Below are 18,184 nucleotides of genomic sequence, written 5' to 3' on the forward strand. Positions count from 1 at the left end.
GGGGGCAGAAAGAGAGACAGAAAGAGAGAGAGAGAGAAGCTTAAACAGGCTCCATGCTCAGCATGGAGCCTGATACGAGGCTCGATCCCATGACTCTGGGATCATGACCAGAGCCGAAAGCAAGAGTCAGGCAGTCCACTGACGGAGCCACCCAGGTGCCCCACGGATGCTTCTGGTACTGTCACTTGCACAAATCTGGAAACAGCCTTGGATTATGACCTCTTAATGACAGGGATGGAACGACGTTCCCCAAATTCAAACACAACAGCACTGCCCTGGGAAGGAACTTCTAGGAGTTGGGTTGTAATAGACCGGGGCACGATGTAAAAAAAACACCAAGACAGTTTTGTAAATCATTAGGGCATTTGTTCAAACAGAGCCTCTTCATGCTCTAGTTCACCTTAACTTTTATAAAGAATATCAAATCTGCCGAGCACACTAGGATGAATGGTGACCCAAATGTGCAATTAATACCTTCACGCTCCCCTGTCAGACAGCAGAGCGTCACTGACAGTTTTTTTATTCTGTTTAATGAGCACTGCACTGCTGGGAGAATCAGGCCTGGTGAGCCTTTCCTGAACCCAAGGGGTCGTTAGAAAGACTCTGGGGTGGGCTTCCTGGTGGGCTGCCTCTCTAAACTTTGCCTCCACTGCAGCAAAACAGCCAAGAGAAATGTTAATTATTCCATCCGGCCAATGACTCAGTGCCAGGTAGAAAGATATCTTCCTCAATGCCTGATATACTCTAGATATCCAGTAAGTACTTGTTGAATGGATAAAAGAGCGAAGAGACAGAGGAATGTAGAATCTTCTCCTAAATCCCTCCTTCAAAAAAGAATGGGGTGTTTTACTGGAGGCAAACTTAAAAAATGGACCAACTCAAGTCAGTTCTCTGGGCTGTTAACACAAAAGTCACCATGCTTGTGCTGGGCCTTCCTGAGAGAGAAGGCAATAAAAATAAGAATCATGCAGCCTTCCCAGGGTCTGCCTTATTTTCATTTGTAATCCACAGGCCATCTTTTATAAAACTGCTGCTGAAACTGTAAGCACACGGAAGCGATCTGCTAAGATTGAGCTGGATTTGGTCCCTGTAGACCAAAAGGGTCTTGTGGGGGATCACATCATTGGGTCTTGACTAGCTGCTGGCAACTCTCCAGCTAGGCTGGATTCAAGGACCTTTCCAATGAGATCCCTGCATAGAACAGAAGGTTATCAAGACCCATAGTCCCCTTAGCCCCTCTTTCATCTGACTCTAAACCAAGACATTTAGACTTTCTCCTGAGATAAACAATCTTCTCCAGCTTCTTTTTTTTTTCTTGTTTTGTTTCATCACTTCAACGAAATAACCTCCCAAGACAAGAAATATGGCCACTGGTTCTTTCTCACTCGACCTGCCCAGCAGAGTACCGGGTACATATAGTGGATCGATAAATACTCTTTTTAAAATTTAAAGGAAAACTGGGCCACCTGGGTAGCTCATTCAGTGAAGTGTCCCACTCCTGATTTCAGCTCAGGTCATGATCTCGAGGTTTGTGGGATCGAGCCCCACATCGGGCTCTGTGCTGACAGCTTGGAGCTTGCTTGAGATTGTCTGTCTCCCTGTCTCTCTCTGCCCCTCCCCAACTCGTGCCCTCTCTCTCTCTCTCTCTCTCTCAAAATAAATAAACATTTAAAAACAAAACAACAACCAAAAACTTAAGGAAAAACGTATAAAAGCAGCCTATCTACATTAAGTAAATTTGGATAAGAGAAGAGGAAATCTTCCCCTTAACCTTGACTACTTTGCTACAACCATTTTCGTATGCACACACTCCCTGAACTTCTCCAACTTTTCAGCTGGACTACCGCCTCCCCCGCAAAGAAGAGGAAAGTTCATTAGTACTGTTCACTCCCTTCTCTGAGGATAGTAGTAACTTGTCTAGATGGCTGCGATTCCAGGCAATAAAACAGTGCGAGCTTCTAGCCTTTTGAGTTCAGGTTCTTTCCAGCAAGCGATACTAACTCGTCAAACAGGTGAGACAATGTGGATACGCAACAACATAATCTATGGCATACACTCACTTGACAAGATTCGGTGGGAGAAGAAACAGGCAGGACCCAGAGACTCTGGAGTATGCAGTCCCATGCCAGCCCTGTCCCATGTGACCAACCCCTTCGTCTAAAACACAACGTCTTCGGGGCGCCTGGGTGGCGCAGTCGGTTAAGCGTCCGACTTCAGCCAGGTCACGATCTCGCGGTCCGTGAGTTCGAGCCCCGCGTCGGGCTCTGGGCTGATGGCTCAGAGCCTGGAGCCTGTTTCCGATTCTGTGTCTCCCTCTCTCTCTCTGCCCCTCCCCCATTCATGCTCTGTCTCTCTCTGTCCCAAAAATAAATAAACGTTGAAAAAAAAATGTATAAAACACAACGTCTTCCCAAAGCCCTCTGGCAATAAAATAAGCGAGCTAGGCCACATGTGGCTTTGTGTCTATTTCTCCTTTATTTGCACGTGGGTTTTCTCACCATCGTGTCATCAGACGGACGGTGTGGGTTTGAGTGTGGGAACGGGGTATGGGCCATGTACTGTTTAGCCTCATTTGGACTCTCCTCTTTTTGGTTGAACTTCATTCGCACCCTTCTCTCATATACCAGGGAAGAGAAAACACTCTTCGGTCTTCTCCTCTGTGTTTTGAGTGTCCCTCCCACAGGCTTAGAGACCTGCATGTATTTGACATAATTTTACTGGCTTCACACACTCCATTTCAGCTATTCAACCCTGAAGCTTTCTCTTTCTCCTAAAGTCTAGACTTCTCCTTCGACTTCCCACTCGGATCCCGACTGGTCACGCCACAGTGGGTGGCCGGAGAGTGAAAGCTACTGACGTAATCTCACAATTATTTTGATGCTTCCACTTGCACTTAAAAATCCATGCAGATTTGATATTCTACTACCATATATGACATCTGTGTTTGTCTCATGCAAACAACGTCTTCAGTCATCGTATAATAATCTGTATTTGTCTCCGACAGATACTGTCTTTAACCACGGTCCAGCTAATTTAACTCAGCCCTCCTTCCCAACTTTAAGGAGAACCGATATGCCAGGAAGACGTGTTTATGGGGTTTATCTTGTGGTTCCATCTTCCTTTCACACAATCTAAAACCTTTCTAAGGGACAGAACACCCAGTCTGAGAAGTAAGTAATCGATCAATGTTTCATTGTCGGCATTCAAAATTTGACATTTACGTTTTTGACCCTTCTCAAAAGACGCTGAAAATACACGATGCATGGAATTTTTGAATTTTGCTGGAGCCTGAATTAGACTCATGAGCATGTTTCTAGGCCAGTGGTTGGAAGGAGGTCCCTTAGACAGGGAGAGGAGCCTGGCCAGCAGCCCAGCGTGCACGTCGTAGCTTGGCGCTCTCATTCTCCAGTTGTCAGGCTCTCAATTGTTGGGAAAGGAAACTCAAGAAGGTCAAAGGCTTACAGTATATCCTCCCAGCTTTCTCTACAGCCCCAACATATAATAAATACCTCTGAGCTAAGCCATTTGGCTCATACACCAACGCTCTCATTAGATTCATGTCACTTCTTTATTCAAAACCCCGCAATGACTTTCCATCACGTGAACCTAGTAAAATCCACATTCTTTATCATGGCCTGCAGGGCCCTGTGTGATCTGGCCCCTGTCTACCCCCCTGACTTCATTCCTTGGCATTCTTGCTTCTGCTAGCGGGGCTTTATCCACCCTGGCCACCTTGGCGTCCTCAGAATAAGCCACCATGCTCCCCGACACCTGGCTTTGCACTGGCTGTCCCCCCTGCCCCTGGCTTTCCTCCCTGACTCCAGCTGGGGCTCCCCCAAACGCACCTCCTCACAGGCACCTTCCCTGGCCACCTTCTCAGACCAAAGCTCCCCTAGCACTCTGAAGCTTCCCGCTCTGCTTTCCTTTTTAGAGCACTCGCCACTCTCTCCCATCACTTAAGGTATTTACTATCTCTCTGTTTCCTGTTGGCCTCCCTGCCTAGAAAGTCAGCACCCTGGAGATAGGCATCTTGTCTCTGCTGTGGAGATACTCAGTGAACATCTGTTATGTGAGGGGAAGCCACATGACCCCCCCCCCACTTCAGCCAAGACTGAATTACTGTCAGCTACACTGCCGAAGGCCCGCATGCCCGAAGAAACCCCAAGCGCAGAGACGATCCACTTGGAACCAACCTGAAGCATTAAAGCAGTACGTGTCATACTGGGAGGTGTTGGATGTGAGGATGTACACCCCGGTGTTGTTCGCGGCACAGATGGAGTTGGGGTGAATACGGGGGATCACCACGTGACCTTCTATGAACCCGTACCTGCAAGAGACAAGCAAGAGGTCATCCACCTGCAAGGCGGCGATGGGGGTTTCAGAACACACCATCACGTGACATCTCACACGCTGCACCGCCTCGTTCAATTCACCCCTGGGGACGGCAGACGTTTCAACAACTGAGTTGTACGAAATCCAAAAACAACAGCAGAGGGAGAATGGAGGGGATCGACACGGCTGACTTTATTTAGAGCTCTATACAGAGCTTTGAAAAAGAAAGAGGCAGGAAGGAAAAACCTGTTTTCAGATAAAATCTGTGGGCAGCAGCCGCAAGTCCGTTCCAACAGGCGGAGGGAAGCCTGAGTCGCCGAAGAGGGAAGAACGACCACTTTATATGATGTGAGTTCCACTCCGGCTCTCCATCACCTTCCCATTTTCCAGGAAACACATCAAATCACCAGCCCCCAAAGGATGGGACGAGGTGGCTCTTCGCATCAGCCCGCGAATGTCAAAACTGCCTATTTCCCCACCCCCACCCCTTCCTTCCCCGCTTCACCTTTTCCTGTGATTCCCTTGCTCCAGACTCCATTACTGCAAACACAAAGCCCTGTTTATATGCTAGGAACACAGTACATTTTGCCTCACGAGCATCCCAGGCATAATTTCATTGCCAGTGGAAGTAAATTGACTGTCATTAAAATGGGAGTAATAGTGATTAAGTAAGTAGATAGCGGTGCCTCATTTAGCTGGGGAATTTTCCAGAGGCAGCACAGTCAGAGAAGTGCATAAGGCCCCTCTGCCCCTACCAGGATGTTTCCAGGAGCAGGGGAGCAGGTCAGAGCTGGAGGCCCCTTTGGATACAACAGACAGCACCCGGGCCTCTTGGATCCGCATCGCAGAAGCTGAATACTCACTACACAATCTGTCCGGAAGGGAAAATGCCTCAAAATGAGATGTGGTATGAGAAGAGGGTGGCGGCGGGGGAGGTAGGACAAAGAGGGTGAAGTTAAATCCAGCAAGTTTCTGAAACTGCAATGCTGGCTAAAACGCGCAGCGTAGATCCTTTTAATCTTTCCTGCCAGAGGCAACAGCACATAGCGCATAGCCCTGCAAGACCCACGGAAATGGCCATGAATTTGAAATGTCTAAGCACATAGAGCTCATTAGGTCTATGTTGCAACTGTAGCGCATGACTAATTCCCCATCTGAAAGGACAGACTGGTTTCTCCAAAGACTCCTGAGCTTGGTGGGCAGAGGGAGAGCAATTAAATGTTAACAAGTTTCCATATATCTGGGAAAGGCTACTAATCAGGGCGGGGCACACAGAAGAGAGCGGCTGCTAAGGTTTTATGGGAGCCTATGAGACTTGCCACCTGTCCTGTGGCAGATATCTGATTCATAGCTACCGGAGCGAAATTATGGTAATGTGTTTTGCAACATTTAATACCTGCTCCGGGTGGAAGGATAGGTTTCTTAGGCCCCTTTGGTTTTTCTTTTTCTTTCTTTTTTATTTTTAATTAAAAAATTTTGGGGGGTGTTTATTTTTGAGAGAGAGAGAGAGAGAGAGAGAGAGAGCGCGCACAGGGGAGGGACAGAGAGAGAGGCAGACAGAGGATCCCAAGCAGGTTCTGTTCTGACAGTGCAGAGCTCCATGTGGGGTTCGAACTCACCAACTGTGAGATCATGACCTGAGCCGAGGTCGGATGCTTCACTGACTGAGCCACCCAGGCATCCCTCTTTCTTTCTTTCTTTCTTTCTTTCTTTCTTTCTTTCTTACTTTCTTTCTTTCTCTTTCTTTCTTTCTTTCTTTTGTTCGTTCGTTCTTTCTTTCTTTCTTTTCTTTCTTTCCTCTCTCTTTCCTTCCTCCCTCCATCCCTTCTTCCTTCTTTTCTTTCTTTCTTTCTTTCTTTTTCTTCTTTCTTTCTTCCTTGTTTTAATTTACAATATTCTTTCTTGTTTTAATTTAATTAACAATATCCTTGGTGAGCCTACTCCCCACCCCACCCCCATCACATTCAGGAGATTTGTGTAATACTGACATTCTAGAATCTGCATTCCCTTTGTAAGTTATTCCTGAGTTGTTGCCACATCATTCCAACTGCCACTTTTATGCATCCCACCGTACATGAGCTGGGATGTTAAAATTTAAATGTGTGTATACTGCCCCAGCAGGTTGCTGTTCACAGGGAGGAAAGAAATGCTCAGCAAATCCATGCACCTTGCTTCCTCCCCCTTGCAGTCCGCCCTTGGGGAGGGTCATTAAATTCTGGCCCTGGGCTCAGGCGAAGAAGCAGGACTGGGATCTGGACTCCTCCCCACGCACACAATGTGGCCCTGGGGCCACTTCTTGAGCCTCGGCACTTCTCCTAGCCTCAGTGGCTTCATCCAGACACTGGAGTAATAGGATCGACCCAGGGAGCAGTCTGAGCATGGAGGGGACGTGGGCGAGTGGGGAGCAGGGCGCCCAACCCCTAAGTGCGCAACAGTTCGCCAGTGGGAGTGGGAAGAACCTCCCTCTTTTCAGCAGATGGGAACAGTTCTGTGTTTCCTAAGTATGTCTTGCCTGTATTTCACAATCAAAATTCAGCTTCGTGAGTCTTTTTTAGGCTACTGGCCTAGCCAGGGCTGTATTTAAACAATTAGCCTGGGGGAACAGAATAAATGGATCTGCTAATTGGCCTTCCTTCATTGCAGCCTACAGCTGGGGTTTGGGAGTCAGCGAAGCTTCTTCCTTCCTCCGCTTTCGCATTCTCCCAGACCTCGCTCAGAGCACACGCAGATGTCTGCGCACATCTGCCCTTTCTGTCTGTCAGAGCAGTACTGCTCCGTAGCACTGTCTGCGATAATGGAAATGTTCTATCATCTGCGTTGCCCAATAGAGCAGGTGCCAGTCATCCGTCCTAGCTGAGCACTTGAATGTCAACAGAGCCGCCGAAGCACCAGGGTTCAATGTTACTGAATTGCAGTGAGCCCCCCACACGTGGTGAGTGGCTACCTTATCGGTGCAGTTTTGGAGTCAAGACTTTCCTTTTCGTTTTCAACAGGAGAGTCTGGGCTCCCACTCCTAATGTGGGCGTTACCCTGTAGCCAAGGATGCGGACAGGCGTACTTAACTCACATCTCATGGCTTGGATAAAGGCGTCAGCAGCTTGACTTTTATTTATTTATTTTTAATTTTTTTTAAACATTTATTTATTTTTGAGACAGAGAGAGACAGAGCATGAACAGGGGAGGGGAAGAGAGAGGGAGACACAGAATCTGAAACAGGCTCCAGGCTCTGAGCGGTCAGCACAGAGCCCGGCGCGGGGCTCGAAGTCACGGACTGTGAGATCATGACCTGAGCCGAAGTCGGACGCTTAACCGACCAAGCCACCCAGGCGCCCCTGCAGCTTGACTTTTAAAAAGCAGCCTGTGTTTGTACGTGTGTGTATAATGAGAAAGAGGAAGCGTGTTACCTAATGACATACATTGCAAAAACAGGGGGAAGCTGCCGGCTGGGTGGAGACTTCAGAGCGGTTGTTCGGCTTACCCAGAACTCTTCTAGTGAAAACAAACCAGACCAAACCACTTCACCGTGGTTGTCACCGCTGCTAGCTTTCAATGTGTACCACTCGCCACAGGGCCATTGGAAACTCAGAAGCAGAAGGCCACTGCATGCTGTGACCGTCCTGTAGCAGAAGGGTCCATGGAGCGCGGTGATGTCCCACACAAGGTCTCTCCGGAGGCCTTCTGGGTCCTTCTGACCACTTCCCAATCACGTGTAATAATCTATCTTAATAATTGCCATGCTCTTTCGTTTACAGTCTCAAACCAGAGCAACAGAGAAGAGAAACAAACAAATGGGAGACGGAGAGACACAGAGAGAGAAAAAGAGAGAGAGAAAGAGACAGAGAGAGGGAGTTGTTTGGAAAAAACTCTGCTTTGAGCCACGTCTGCAGAGCCAGGACTCCACCAGGCACGTATTTATTTTAAACACTGTTATTTGGTTTACGTTTTCTTGTGGTTCCGACAATGATATTGCACGCTTCTTCAAAGCCGGGAGAGCGCTGTGGAAGCACTTTAGGCAAGAGGATTCCAACCCTTGACCCTTAATGGCCTCCTCCGGGCAACCCCACTATGATTCACAAAGGTGTCTTTAGGGCAACCCCACTATGATTCACAAAGGTGTCTTTAGCCGGCTTTCAATTCCAGTTGTCCTACAGGTTCCAGGTTGAGTTGCCCAAATTAATGGGTGGGGCCGACCCTTCAGACAACCATCCTTCAGCCGTCAGGGAGGAGCCTCCGGGTTCTAAGCCCCGCCCCCTCTCGCCTCTCACCTGCAGGTCTCAAACCCGATGCTCAGGGCTGCCTCCATCTCGGTCATGGTGGGCAGGGTGCTGTTGAAAGCCTTGCAGAGGTCGGCAGCCTCCGTCTTCGAGATGCTGTAGCGACCGTTTTTCTCCACGTGGAACACACCCGCGTATCGGCAGGTTATATTCAAATCTGTGGATGAAACAGAAATGTTAGATACTTCTGCATACACTACTGTGAAGGGTAAGAAGTTTGTTTTAGGGTAGATTCGTTAAAAAGACTCATTTAAGGGGCGCCTGGGTGGCTCAGTCGTTAAGCATCCGACTCTTGGTTTTGGCTCAGGTCACGATCTCATGGTTCGTGGCTTTGAACCCCACGTCGGGCTCTGCGCTGAAGGTGTGGAGCCTGCTTGGGGTTCTCTCTCTCTCTCTCTCTCTCTCTCTCTCTCAAAATAAATAAACTTTAAAAAAAGACTCACTTAAAAAACCTCTACTGGCCAGAGTCTTCCACATTCACATGGCCTTCCGAAGCACCACACGTTCAACTCAACGCTGTGATTGGACACAGTAAAGCAGGGTCACTCTACTTTCTCTCCATCAATTGCTTTACAAGCAAGTTTTTAAAAAGCACAGGATTTATTTCTGATTATGAAAGTCATATAACTTGTAGAAAACCGACAAAATTCAGGGAAGTAAGGAAGGAAAAGCAAGGCCACCAACTATCGCCAACACTTTAAATATTTTGCTGTATCTTCTTTCAGTTTTCTGAGTGTGTGTGTGTGTGTGTGTGTGTGTGTGTGTATGTGTGCACTCATGCGGGTGTGTCTACTTATGTACTTACATAGTAAAAATGGTACTAAATACACAGTTTTTGATTTGATGGTCTTTTTTTCCACTTAATCTCATACTATGAGCATTTCCCCCCAATCATGTGGTATTTATTATTCCCATAATTTAACAACCTCGATGGCTTCTGGTCGTACCCAGAATAAATGTCCTTATCATGGCTGATAAGACCTACACGAGCTGGCTCCTGTCTCCCTCTCTAACCTTTTGTAGCTCACTCTGCTCCAGCCATAAGGCTTGCCTTCAGTTCCTTTGGAACTGAGCCCTTTGCCACCTCAGAATACTTTTATCTGCCACCCCCTCTGTCTGGAATGTTCTGTTCTTAGATCATGGCATTTTTGGTTTGGCTTCACGTCACCCCCTCACTTCCCTCAACACTGTCATCCAGCCCACGGTGTCTCCCTCACTCACCCTGCTTTTGTGCCTCCACAGCAACTTGTTTATTTATTTTTGCATTTAATTATTATCCATCCACCCTTCCTGTGATGGAGGCTCCAAAAAAAGCAAGGCCTTTTCCCCGTTTATAGTGTTTCTCTAATTCTCACAACGGTGTGCCAGAGAGTAGATGTTCAACCAATATTTACTGAATGAATAAATGACTCATTAAAATTTCCTAAGAAACACACTTTCAACATGTTGACAGACAGAGCCAAGATCAGTTGCTGGCTCCCAAGAGTCAGTGGCATTCAAAATAGAGGCCCAATGGCTACCAGCTGCTTAAAGAATTATTTAACCCAAGAGCTTCTGTGCATTTGGCAGGCGTGAACCTAAAATCTCAAGAAGGAGTTGAAAAATTACCTGATTCTACCCGATCCTGTGTAACTATCTCAGAAGGCTTCTATCCCCTTAGGAGAAAACTCATTATTTTTCTAGGACTGTTATTATCCCTGGTCTGCACTTCAGTAAACTCCAACGCGGAAAGGTTAAGTCATTGTAGCTGTCCTGGTGAAGCGTACTTCCTTGAGCCTAGAGGGCTGTCCTTTCCTGAGGAAGCTTACCTTCCTCTGGGCCTACTGCATGGTGGCCCCTATGCCAGGCCAGGCACCACATCGTTAGTCAGGGGCCGGGTGTGGCTTCCGACAGCACTGACTTTAACTCAGATGCCATCTCTCACTTGGCCTGCTCCAGAGGTGGTCAGAAGATTCTGCGCGTTCATTCATGAGAAAGTTGAGGCTCAGAGACGTAAGTGGCCCCAGGAAGCAGGCATTTCTGTCTGGAGCCTGTAGCTGACTTCCTGAATCTCAGTTGCTTTGGTCTGCAGTTCTGAGCCAGTAGCCCGGGGTCGGGGTGTGGGGGTGGGGGGGAGGCCTGTTCCTGCAGAGTCCCCCCGCGCCCCCAGCACCTTTGGGGTTCCGTGTTACATTATCTTCCGCAGACCCTGAGAGGTGAATTGTATGCCTGTCTGTAGTGTTTATAGGCGAGGAAACCGAAGCTCAGGAAATGGAAACACCTTCCCAAAGTCGCCCAGCTATTACACGGTAGGGCTGGAGTCCCAGCTCAGGTCTGTGTCACCCAAACCCACCCTCCAAACTGCTTCGCTGTGTGCCCTGGGATTCCTTCGTGTCACTAGAGCAAATCTGCGCTCTAAGGGGGAGAGGCACGCCTAAACGACGACTACGTAAAGGAAGCGCTTTCTCCTTTCTGAGCAGGAAGCAGGTGCTAACCACCGGCGAACAGTGTCTGGAACCATAACATTTCTGTATGAGCTTTCCTGAGCCTGAAAATACTAAAAGAAGAAACAAGAAATGGAGCTTTGAAAAGACATCCGCCGATATCAATTGCTTCTCTCTCTCTCTCTCTCTCTCTCTCTCCGTATCATTAGCACGTAGGTGCTGCTTAATAGCATCAGAACGAAGTGGACTGCAGAAATGTGTTTTTGCGTGATTAATTCCTTCCTGGGTCGACTGGTGTCCTTCTGGAGCCACTCGCACAACACTTGGCTGATGAGGCAAGACAGAGGAGGGAAATGCACAAGGCCCTTTTGAAATATTGTTTGTTCTCACTGACATTTTCAGCTTTGGCCTTTGTCAGCCAACGTTCGCACCGGGGAAGCTGGGGTGACAGCCCTTCCGGCAGCCTACAAAAGTAAAACACAGCCTCCCAACCAACTCCTTGGAGGTGAGGCTCCTGGGGGAGGCTTCAGCAGACGGCAGGAGGGGCGACTGCCTGGCAGCACTTGGCCAGGTGGCCCGTGTCACTCCCGGGTTAAAAATAAACCACCAAGGACGGTGGTTTGGAGCTGAATGGCAGTTTCTGTTGTATTAAAATTAATTCTAGTTTGCCACCTGGCATCCAGAACATGCAAATGCAAAAGGAACTGAGACTTTTGAATAAAATGCCTTGAGTTCCGCATGCTGCTGCCGACCCGACCTTCCAGACAACACACGCATGCGCTGTGTGTGTCCGCACGGCGGAGCGCAGGGGTGCAGGTGGTTTTGTGCGTCTGTCCTTCCAGCCAAGACAGGAAGAAACAGGTAAACTCAGCCTTCAGTGGTCCTCGACTGGGAGGCGTCCACGGGCCTGCCACACAGCAGGGATCGGCCAAGGGCTGCCGAGAGAAGAAATTCTGTGCAGACTGGAAGTTCCACGGCTTCCATTTACCTTAATCTAACAGACAAGGTCCAGCTGCTAATCCTGATGGATTTTAGCCACCTAGGGATTGCAGAGACGGTGCCCAAAACTTCACTTCAAGCCAACTATCCCCGTGAGGGCTTATAGTTCTTCCCCTCTGGGTCCCTCTTGCCTTAAAGGGACTAAGCTGTCGGGGCTGTGTATCCTTTAATGATTGATGAAGACTTTCCAACAGGCTTCCTTAACACTTATGCAAACCCAAATTATGACTCCAAAGGATACTGATAATACCGACAGCAAGCACAGTAGCAAACATGCATTGTGCACTTAGACATATGCCAGACGCTCCTCTAAACACTTTACGAGCACGAACTCATTTTGTCCTTTAAAACAGCCCTACAAGGGGTGCCTGGGTGGCTCCGTCTGTCGAGCGTCCGACTTCGGCTCAGGTCACGATCTCGTGGTTTGTGGGTTCGAGCCCCCGGGTCGGGCTCTGTGCTGACTGCTTGCTCGGAGCCTGGAGCCCGCTTCAGATTCTGTTGTCTCCCTCTCCCTCTGCCCCTCCCCTGCTCACGCTCTCTCAATAATAAATGAATGTTAAAAAAGACTACAAAAACAAACAAACAAAAAAACCCCCAACCCTACGAGGTAGGTGATATTATTATCCCCACTTTCCAGATACAGAAGCTGAGGTACAGAGAAGGGAGGAAACATGGCCAGGTTCACAGAGCTAGTGATGATGCAGCTGGGATTCAAATCCAACTAGTCTGGTACTGCACACCTATGGACTTAATCACCAGGCCACTACTCCCTACCCTGATTTAGGTAACTTGTTATGACCTCCCAACTATGACTCCCAGCGCATAGCTGAGAATATTTCCAAGGTTTAAGTGAAGTTAAGAGCAAGGCTGAGGTGTGAGTAGCCATGGACCACAGGTCACCCGATGGGGCTCCAGCATCGGCGGCAGTGGCATTTAACCCACACCAGAAACACGAACTCCTGCAGAGAAGCAGCCCTTCCCAGATGTGTGTGCATCTCTCCCGAAAAACAGAGACTTCTGTGATTAGGGATCTGTTGTGACTCAAAAGGCTAACGCTGAGTGGCCAATTTTATCTCTCAAACGTTTCCAACTGAAAATAAGTCAAGAATGTTTTCCGTTGAGGCCTCTGGTCTCCAATAAATTTCCTGTGTCATGTAATAAGTAAACTGTCCCGAGTCCCTCCCTCTGAGAGACCCAACGGGCAACGGTTACCGTTCAAGGCCACTTCCAGATTCAGGGAGGAGTCTCTCTGGAGGGAGAAATGCCACCCGGGCCGTCAGAACCCTCGTTACTATAGGAGGGTCAGAGAGGTCATGGACTCATGGAGAGGGATCTCGTTGCCACAGGGGAAGAGGTAGGAGTGCCCTTCTTGTCTAACGTGCTCCCTGGCACCAGACTCACATGTGGGCTGGTAGTTCAGCTTATTGAGGACCCTCCCACAGCTGGGTTCAAATCCTGACATGGTCACTCATTCCAGGTTATAAGGCCAGGTAGTTCCTTCTCCTCTCCGACATTCAGTCTTCTCCTCGATGGGTTGAAGATCCCGACCCTTCAGGGTTTGATACGGTGTTCGGACTTCATTAGAATCAATGGTATGGCATGCCTATTAAGGGCTCATCTACTTCAGCCAATTTAATTCTCGCAAAAATGCTACGAAGGAGGCACTCTTGCTAACCCCGTTTTAGAGACAAGGAAGCTGAGGCACAAATTTAGTTAGGTTCAATAACTTGCCTCGGTCATCCAGGTGAGAAAGGCAGGGATCCGACCTCTGTGCTATACTGCCAATGAGGCAGGGCTCTGGGATACATCCATTCTTGGCATAAATCCTAGCTGACCCCTAACACTATTAATCTTACCTATATTCTCCACTAAGCCACAGATCAAGGAAAATAGGTCTGTCTAGTAAAATCGGCCCAACACATGTCAAAACCTTGCCAAATGAAACGGCAAGGCTGGAGACGAATAGCTTCTTGGTTTGCCCCAGTCTCTCCCCAAGTGGTAGAAACATCACCCCATCTGCTGAGTTGAGCATTGTGCAATGTTTCCCTAGCTTGCTGTCCTCCACACGTCCACTTCCTGAGGGGCGAATTGGGGTGGTCACACAGCTGACCAGCAATAGAGCTGAGTGACAAGAGGTTTTCCATCCAGATCCACCAGCTGGTCTTTGCGGGCAGAGGGGAGTGTCTATAAACCTGCAAAATCATGTGCAAGCCTATGTGTGTATATGTATCTGTGTGTGCAAGTATGCGCATGTGTGTGTGTATGTGTGTGTGTGTGTATGTGTGTATGGAGGGTTTTGGGTGGGACAGCATCCCTAGGTTCCATTAGTTTCTCAGAGAAGTCTATATGACATCAACAGGTAAAGAATAACAAGAAACTATTATCTTCAGGGTCTCTTCAGTAATGAGAGATTCCAAGATGCTGGAATTTTGGAACTTCTTTATGACAGTAGGGACTGTATCTCTCCCTCATCACTGTGTCCCCAGTACCCAGCACAACACTGCACAGAGTAGGCACATGTTGAACAAATGAATAAATAAGTGAATGAATGAATGAATGAATGAGTGGATACTCTGTCCTACCGTCAACACCACTCAGGACAAGGAGACTTGTGAGGTGCAAAAACGAAGAGCTCTCAAGTCCATCCCCCACATGACATCTCAAGACTCACCAGCTGGGCCCTGTTGAGAATTCCCTGTCGGACACTTAAAATGTCTTTAACCCGAAGCATCTGCTTCTGAGAACCTTTGCTGTTTTCCCCAGAAGCAAATGTTTCAAGGGACCAACTTTCAGTTTTGGAGCTGGCTTTGTCTAAGTTTTGTCTACAGTGGGCATCCTTGTCATAGGGCCAGTTCTGAGGTCAGGTCTCCTGAGAGAGGGTGACGGCCCTTCTGTGTCCCAGGTGAAGGCGACACACAGTCATCCTGTGCCCAGAGACGCTTGGTTCTACAAACCAAAGGCAGAATAGGATTTTTTTTTCTACTGATTTGGTCCCAGAGTTGGCTATGTGTCTGGGGAAGTTGCTTTCTCCTGAAGTCGGGAATAGGGCCAGTTGCTGGGACCCGATGCCTTGTGCAGTTCCCACGGCCATGCAGAGAACTGCCAGCAGCGGGCCGGCGTGCGAGGTTTTCAGCATTTACACCTCAGAATTCATGTAATTCTCGCCACAATCCTATGTGGTTGGCACCATCATTATCCCCGTTTTAGGCAGGAGGTAACTGATTCATAGAGAAGACGCAAGTAACCGGAGCTCATAAGCAGGGGCTTGGTTTCAGACTGGGCCGTCCAGTTGATTACACTGAGGTGTGACTGGCACCCTGTGCAGGGGCCAGTGCTCTGACTGCGGGAAGCCACCTGTCTTCTGTGTGGTTTTTAAAGTGCGGAGAGGTGAGCCCTAAAAGAGAGCTCTGGAAAGAGGAATTTGAGCTTGTGGAATATTATTATAAGATCAGAGGTCCCTTGATTCAGGGCCCTTGGCTCAAGAACCCGATAAAGCTTCCGGGGAAGCCCTCCCTATTGGAATGTCCACGCTCTCCCCGGGGAGAAGATTCGGAGGTCTCCACGTTCACTGGATTTCCCCAACAGTGGGCCGCTCACCTCTTTCTGATTCTACCCGTGCTTGCCCCATGAAACCCCTGGGAGCTGAGAATCCAACCCGAGCCATAGCCTCAGGCTTCCCTTGCCTTTTACAGCCTCTGGTCCACCAGGCGGGGCAAATGAAGAGAGGATCTTGGGACTCAGGGTTGGCCCAGGGCTGGGACACCAGACCACAGGCTGTCCTGGTAACATTTTGAGGATGTCTTCTGCCCAGCCCAGAAATCTCAACCTACCAAACGAAAATGCCAGGCCAATCAAGCAGGAGCATGGCCCTGCAGGCCGATGGCGGCCACTTCCACGGAGCTCCTGGGAGTAAGTGGCATGCAAGCCTCCGGGCAGTGGCAGCTGCATTTTCAGAGTGTTTATCGTGAAAGAGCCAGGATTCTGTTTCTGTCCTCTGATTGGCTGAGCTCGTGTCTAAAAAAAAAGATGACACAACTCACAAACCCAACAGAACTGACTCTGATAGAAGCAGGGCTAGAAAAGGCCAATTTTTTTGGAAAGCATTATGGCTCATTGGATCATCTATGTCTAAAGCCAGGTGGGGCAACAGACAGCTTCTAACCAAATTCTCTTGAGACACAAGAGCGAACAAAATCCAGAATGGCTGAGCAGGGTCTCCCAGCCAGCTTTGAGAAAAGCGGGTCCCCGGGGTCCATAGCTGCTAGATTCCTGACTCCTAGTCCAGTGCTCTTACTCCTGAATTGGTTTTATAAGAGGCCTGAGCAAGCTGTTCCCAATGAAGCCACAACCCACTGTCTTAATGGGACAACGAAGAAACCAATTCTGTTCTTCATTTCTTTGACGGTTTGATGTCTTCAAAGCCCACGAGTTTCCATCCAGGACTCTCGTAGCTGTGAGAGCCCCTGCTGCCACTCAGGCCCGCCAGGCCAGAAAGCTGGCAGGCTTCCTGTTGCCCCCACGTCACTCTCCCCCATCCCCTGACGCCCATGTGATGGGCGCCTGGTGAAAGGATCTATTGTTCAGGATCCATTTCTGAATGAGGCCAAAATCACACTCAGTGGCCGAATCGCCTTTGGCCGCCCAGGGCAGACCATGAGTCTTGGGTGACTCAGTCTCTCCCGGAATTGCCCCGGAGGTGGGTGAGGGTTTAATGAGCAGAGAAAATAGTCATACACCATCATACCCAGAGAATTTCCTCCAGAATGTGTCCTGGGTTGCTTTCAACTGAGCTGTGCACCTCTTGGCACTCAGAAAGGAAACGCACCCCAACTTCTTGGCGCCTGGCTGTACCCCCTGACCTTTCAGCCTCTTGTCCATGGAACATCGGGCCCATCATGGCAGCCAACACTGAACCGACGGGGGCCCATTACATCCGCTCTGTCCGAGGAGAGTCCAAAAGGATCTCTCAGCCATCACCCTGACTGACCCAATGGAGCTCTTGGGTTGTTGCCCCAGTCTGAAGAAAGACCCCACCCCTGCCTCCTCGTGGGGTGATGGGAACAGGGGAAGCGGGGGGGGGGGGGGGGGGGGGACTCTGTTTGTTGCCCCCCCCCCCCCCTGCCAACAGAGTCTTTCCAGCAAAGGACAGTGTGTGCCCCAGAACCGTCATCTCACTATACATCTCTGGAAGGTCAAGTGGTTTTTAGTGAGTGAGTCTCCGGGAAGAGAGAAAGAAAGAAACCACAATGTGTACACCTGCGCGTTGCCATGGCGATCAGGAAACACTCAGGTCTGGCCTTGAAACCTGTGTTTTCTTCTTTTTTGATCGTATCGGTTTAGCAGATTTGACTAGCACAAACCCAGGATGTGGTAAATGAAATGAAAAAGCATCTCAGGGGCCCACATGGGGCTTTTCCTGTTGCCAGTAGGAAAAAAAGGGGGGTCCCGCTTTGGTAACTAGATCGGTTTTTCCTGGTGCAGTGACAATTCCGGCGACATCACCTCATTCTTGTACAGCTTTTGCTCAGGTCTGTCGCCTGTACTTTGAAGAACAGGCTGACCTTATTTAGTCCGAGGGAAGTACTCCAACGAACGCCGAGACAGACGGAGGCTGTCGCTCACAGGTGGCAGCTGCATTTCAGGGTGGTTCGTCGGTCACTGACATGCTGGAGGGGCCCCCATCTGGGAGAAGGAACTGGTTCTAGCCTCAGTCCTGTTAATTATAAACCGCGTGACCTTGAGCAATTCACTCTAGCCCCCAGCTTCACACCTTGCCTTCTTACCTCCCAGGACGAAATAAACAGTTAGGGAATACTTGGCGCTTGTGGGAGGAGAGGGGGAGGAGTGATACGCACACCTGGGAGAGTATTCAACTCTCAGATAGCTTCTCAAAAATCTGATATTAATTAAGACCACATTTGGGCTGCAAGCCCGGCAGAGCAGACAGATCAAAGCGTAAGCAAGCCTCCGTAATCTGGCCACGTGGGTGGTTTCCTTCTCCCGTTACGAAGCATTTCCACATCCCAAAGCAGCCCTGCGAGGCCCAGTGGGTAGATACCGTGGACCCATTTTACAGATGAAGAAACCAAAGAGCAAGAGATCCAGAGACTCAAAGTTCTACAGAGTTTGAATAAAACCCAGACTTCAGCGCAGGTT

General features: G+C 49.0%; 1 protein-coding gene across 17 annotated transcripts in view; it reads right to left on the minus strand.

Annotated features, from left to right (window-relative positions):
• CD44 (CD44 molecule (IN blood group)) overlaps positions 1–18,184 on the minus strand; it is a 90,996-nt gene that overhangs the window by 46,448 nt on the left and 26,364 nt on the right. For all 17 annotated transcript variants that reach the window (XM_040495450.1, XM_040495447.1, XM_040495453.1 and 14 more), the window contains exons 2-3: positions 8,598–8,763; positions 4,194–4,327 (exon numbers count right to left, since the gene is read on the minus strand). In XM_040495450.1, coding sequence (XP_040351384.1) covers positions 4,194–4,327; positions 8,598–8,763 — 300 coding nt within the window. The remainder of the gene's footprint in view (positions 1–4,193; positions 4,328–8,597; positions 8,764–18,184) is intronic.

The sequence above is a fragment of the Herpailurus yagouaroundi genome, unplaced genomic scaffold (genome assembly GCF_014898765.1).
Source record: "Herpailurus yagouaroundi ecotype Mexico unplaced genomic scaffold, PumYag 187, whole genome shotgun sequence".
NCBI lineage: Eukaryota > Metazoa > Chordata > Mammalia > Carnivora > Felidae > Herpailurus > Herpailurus yagouaroundi.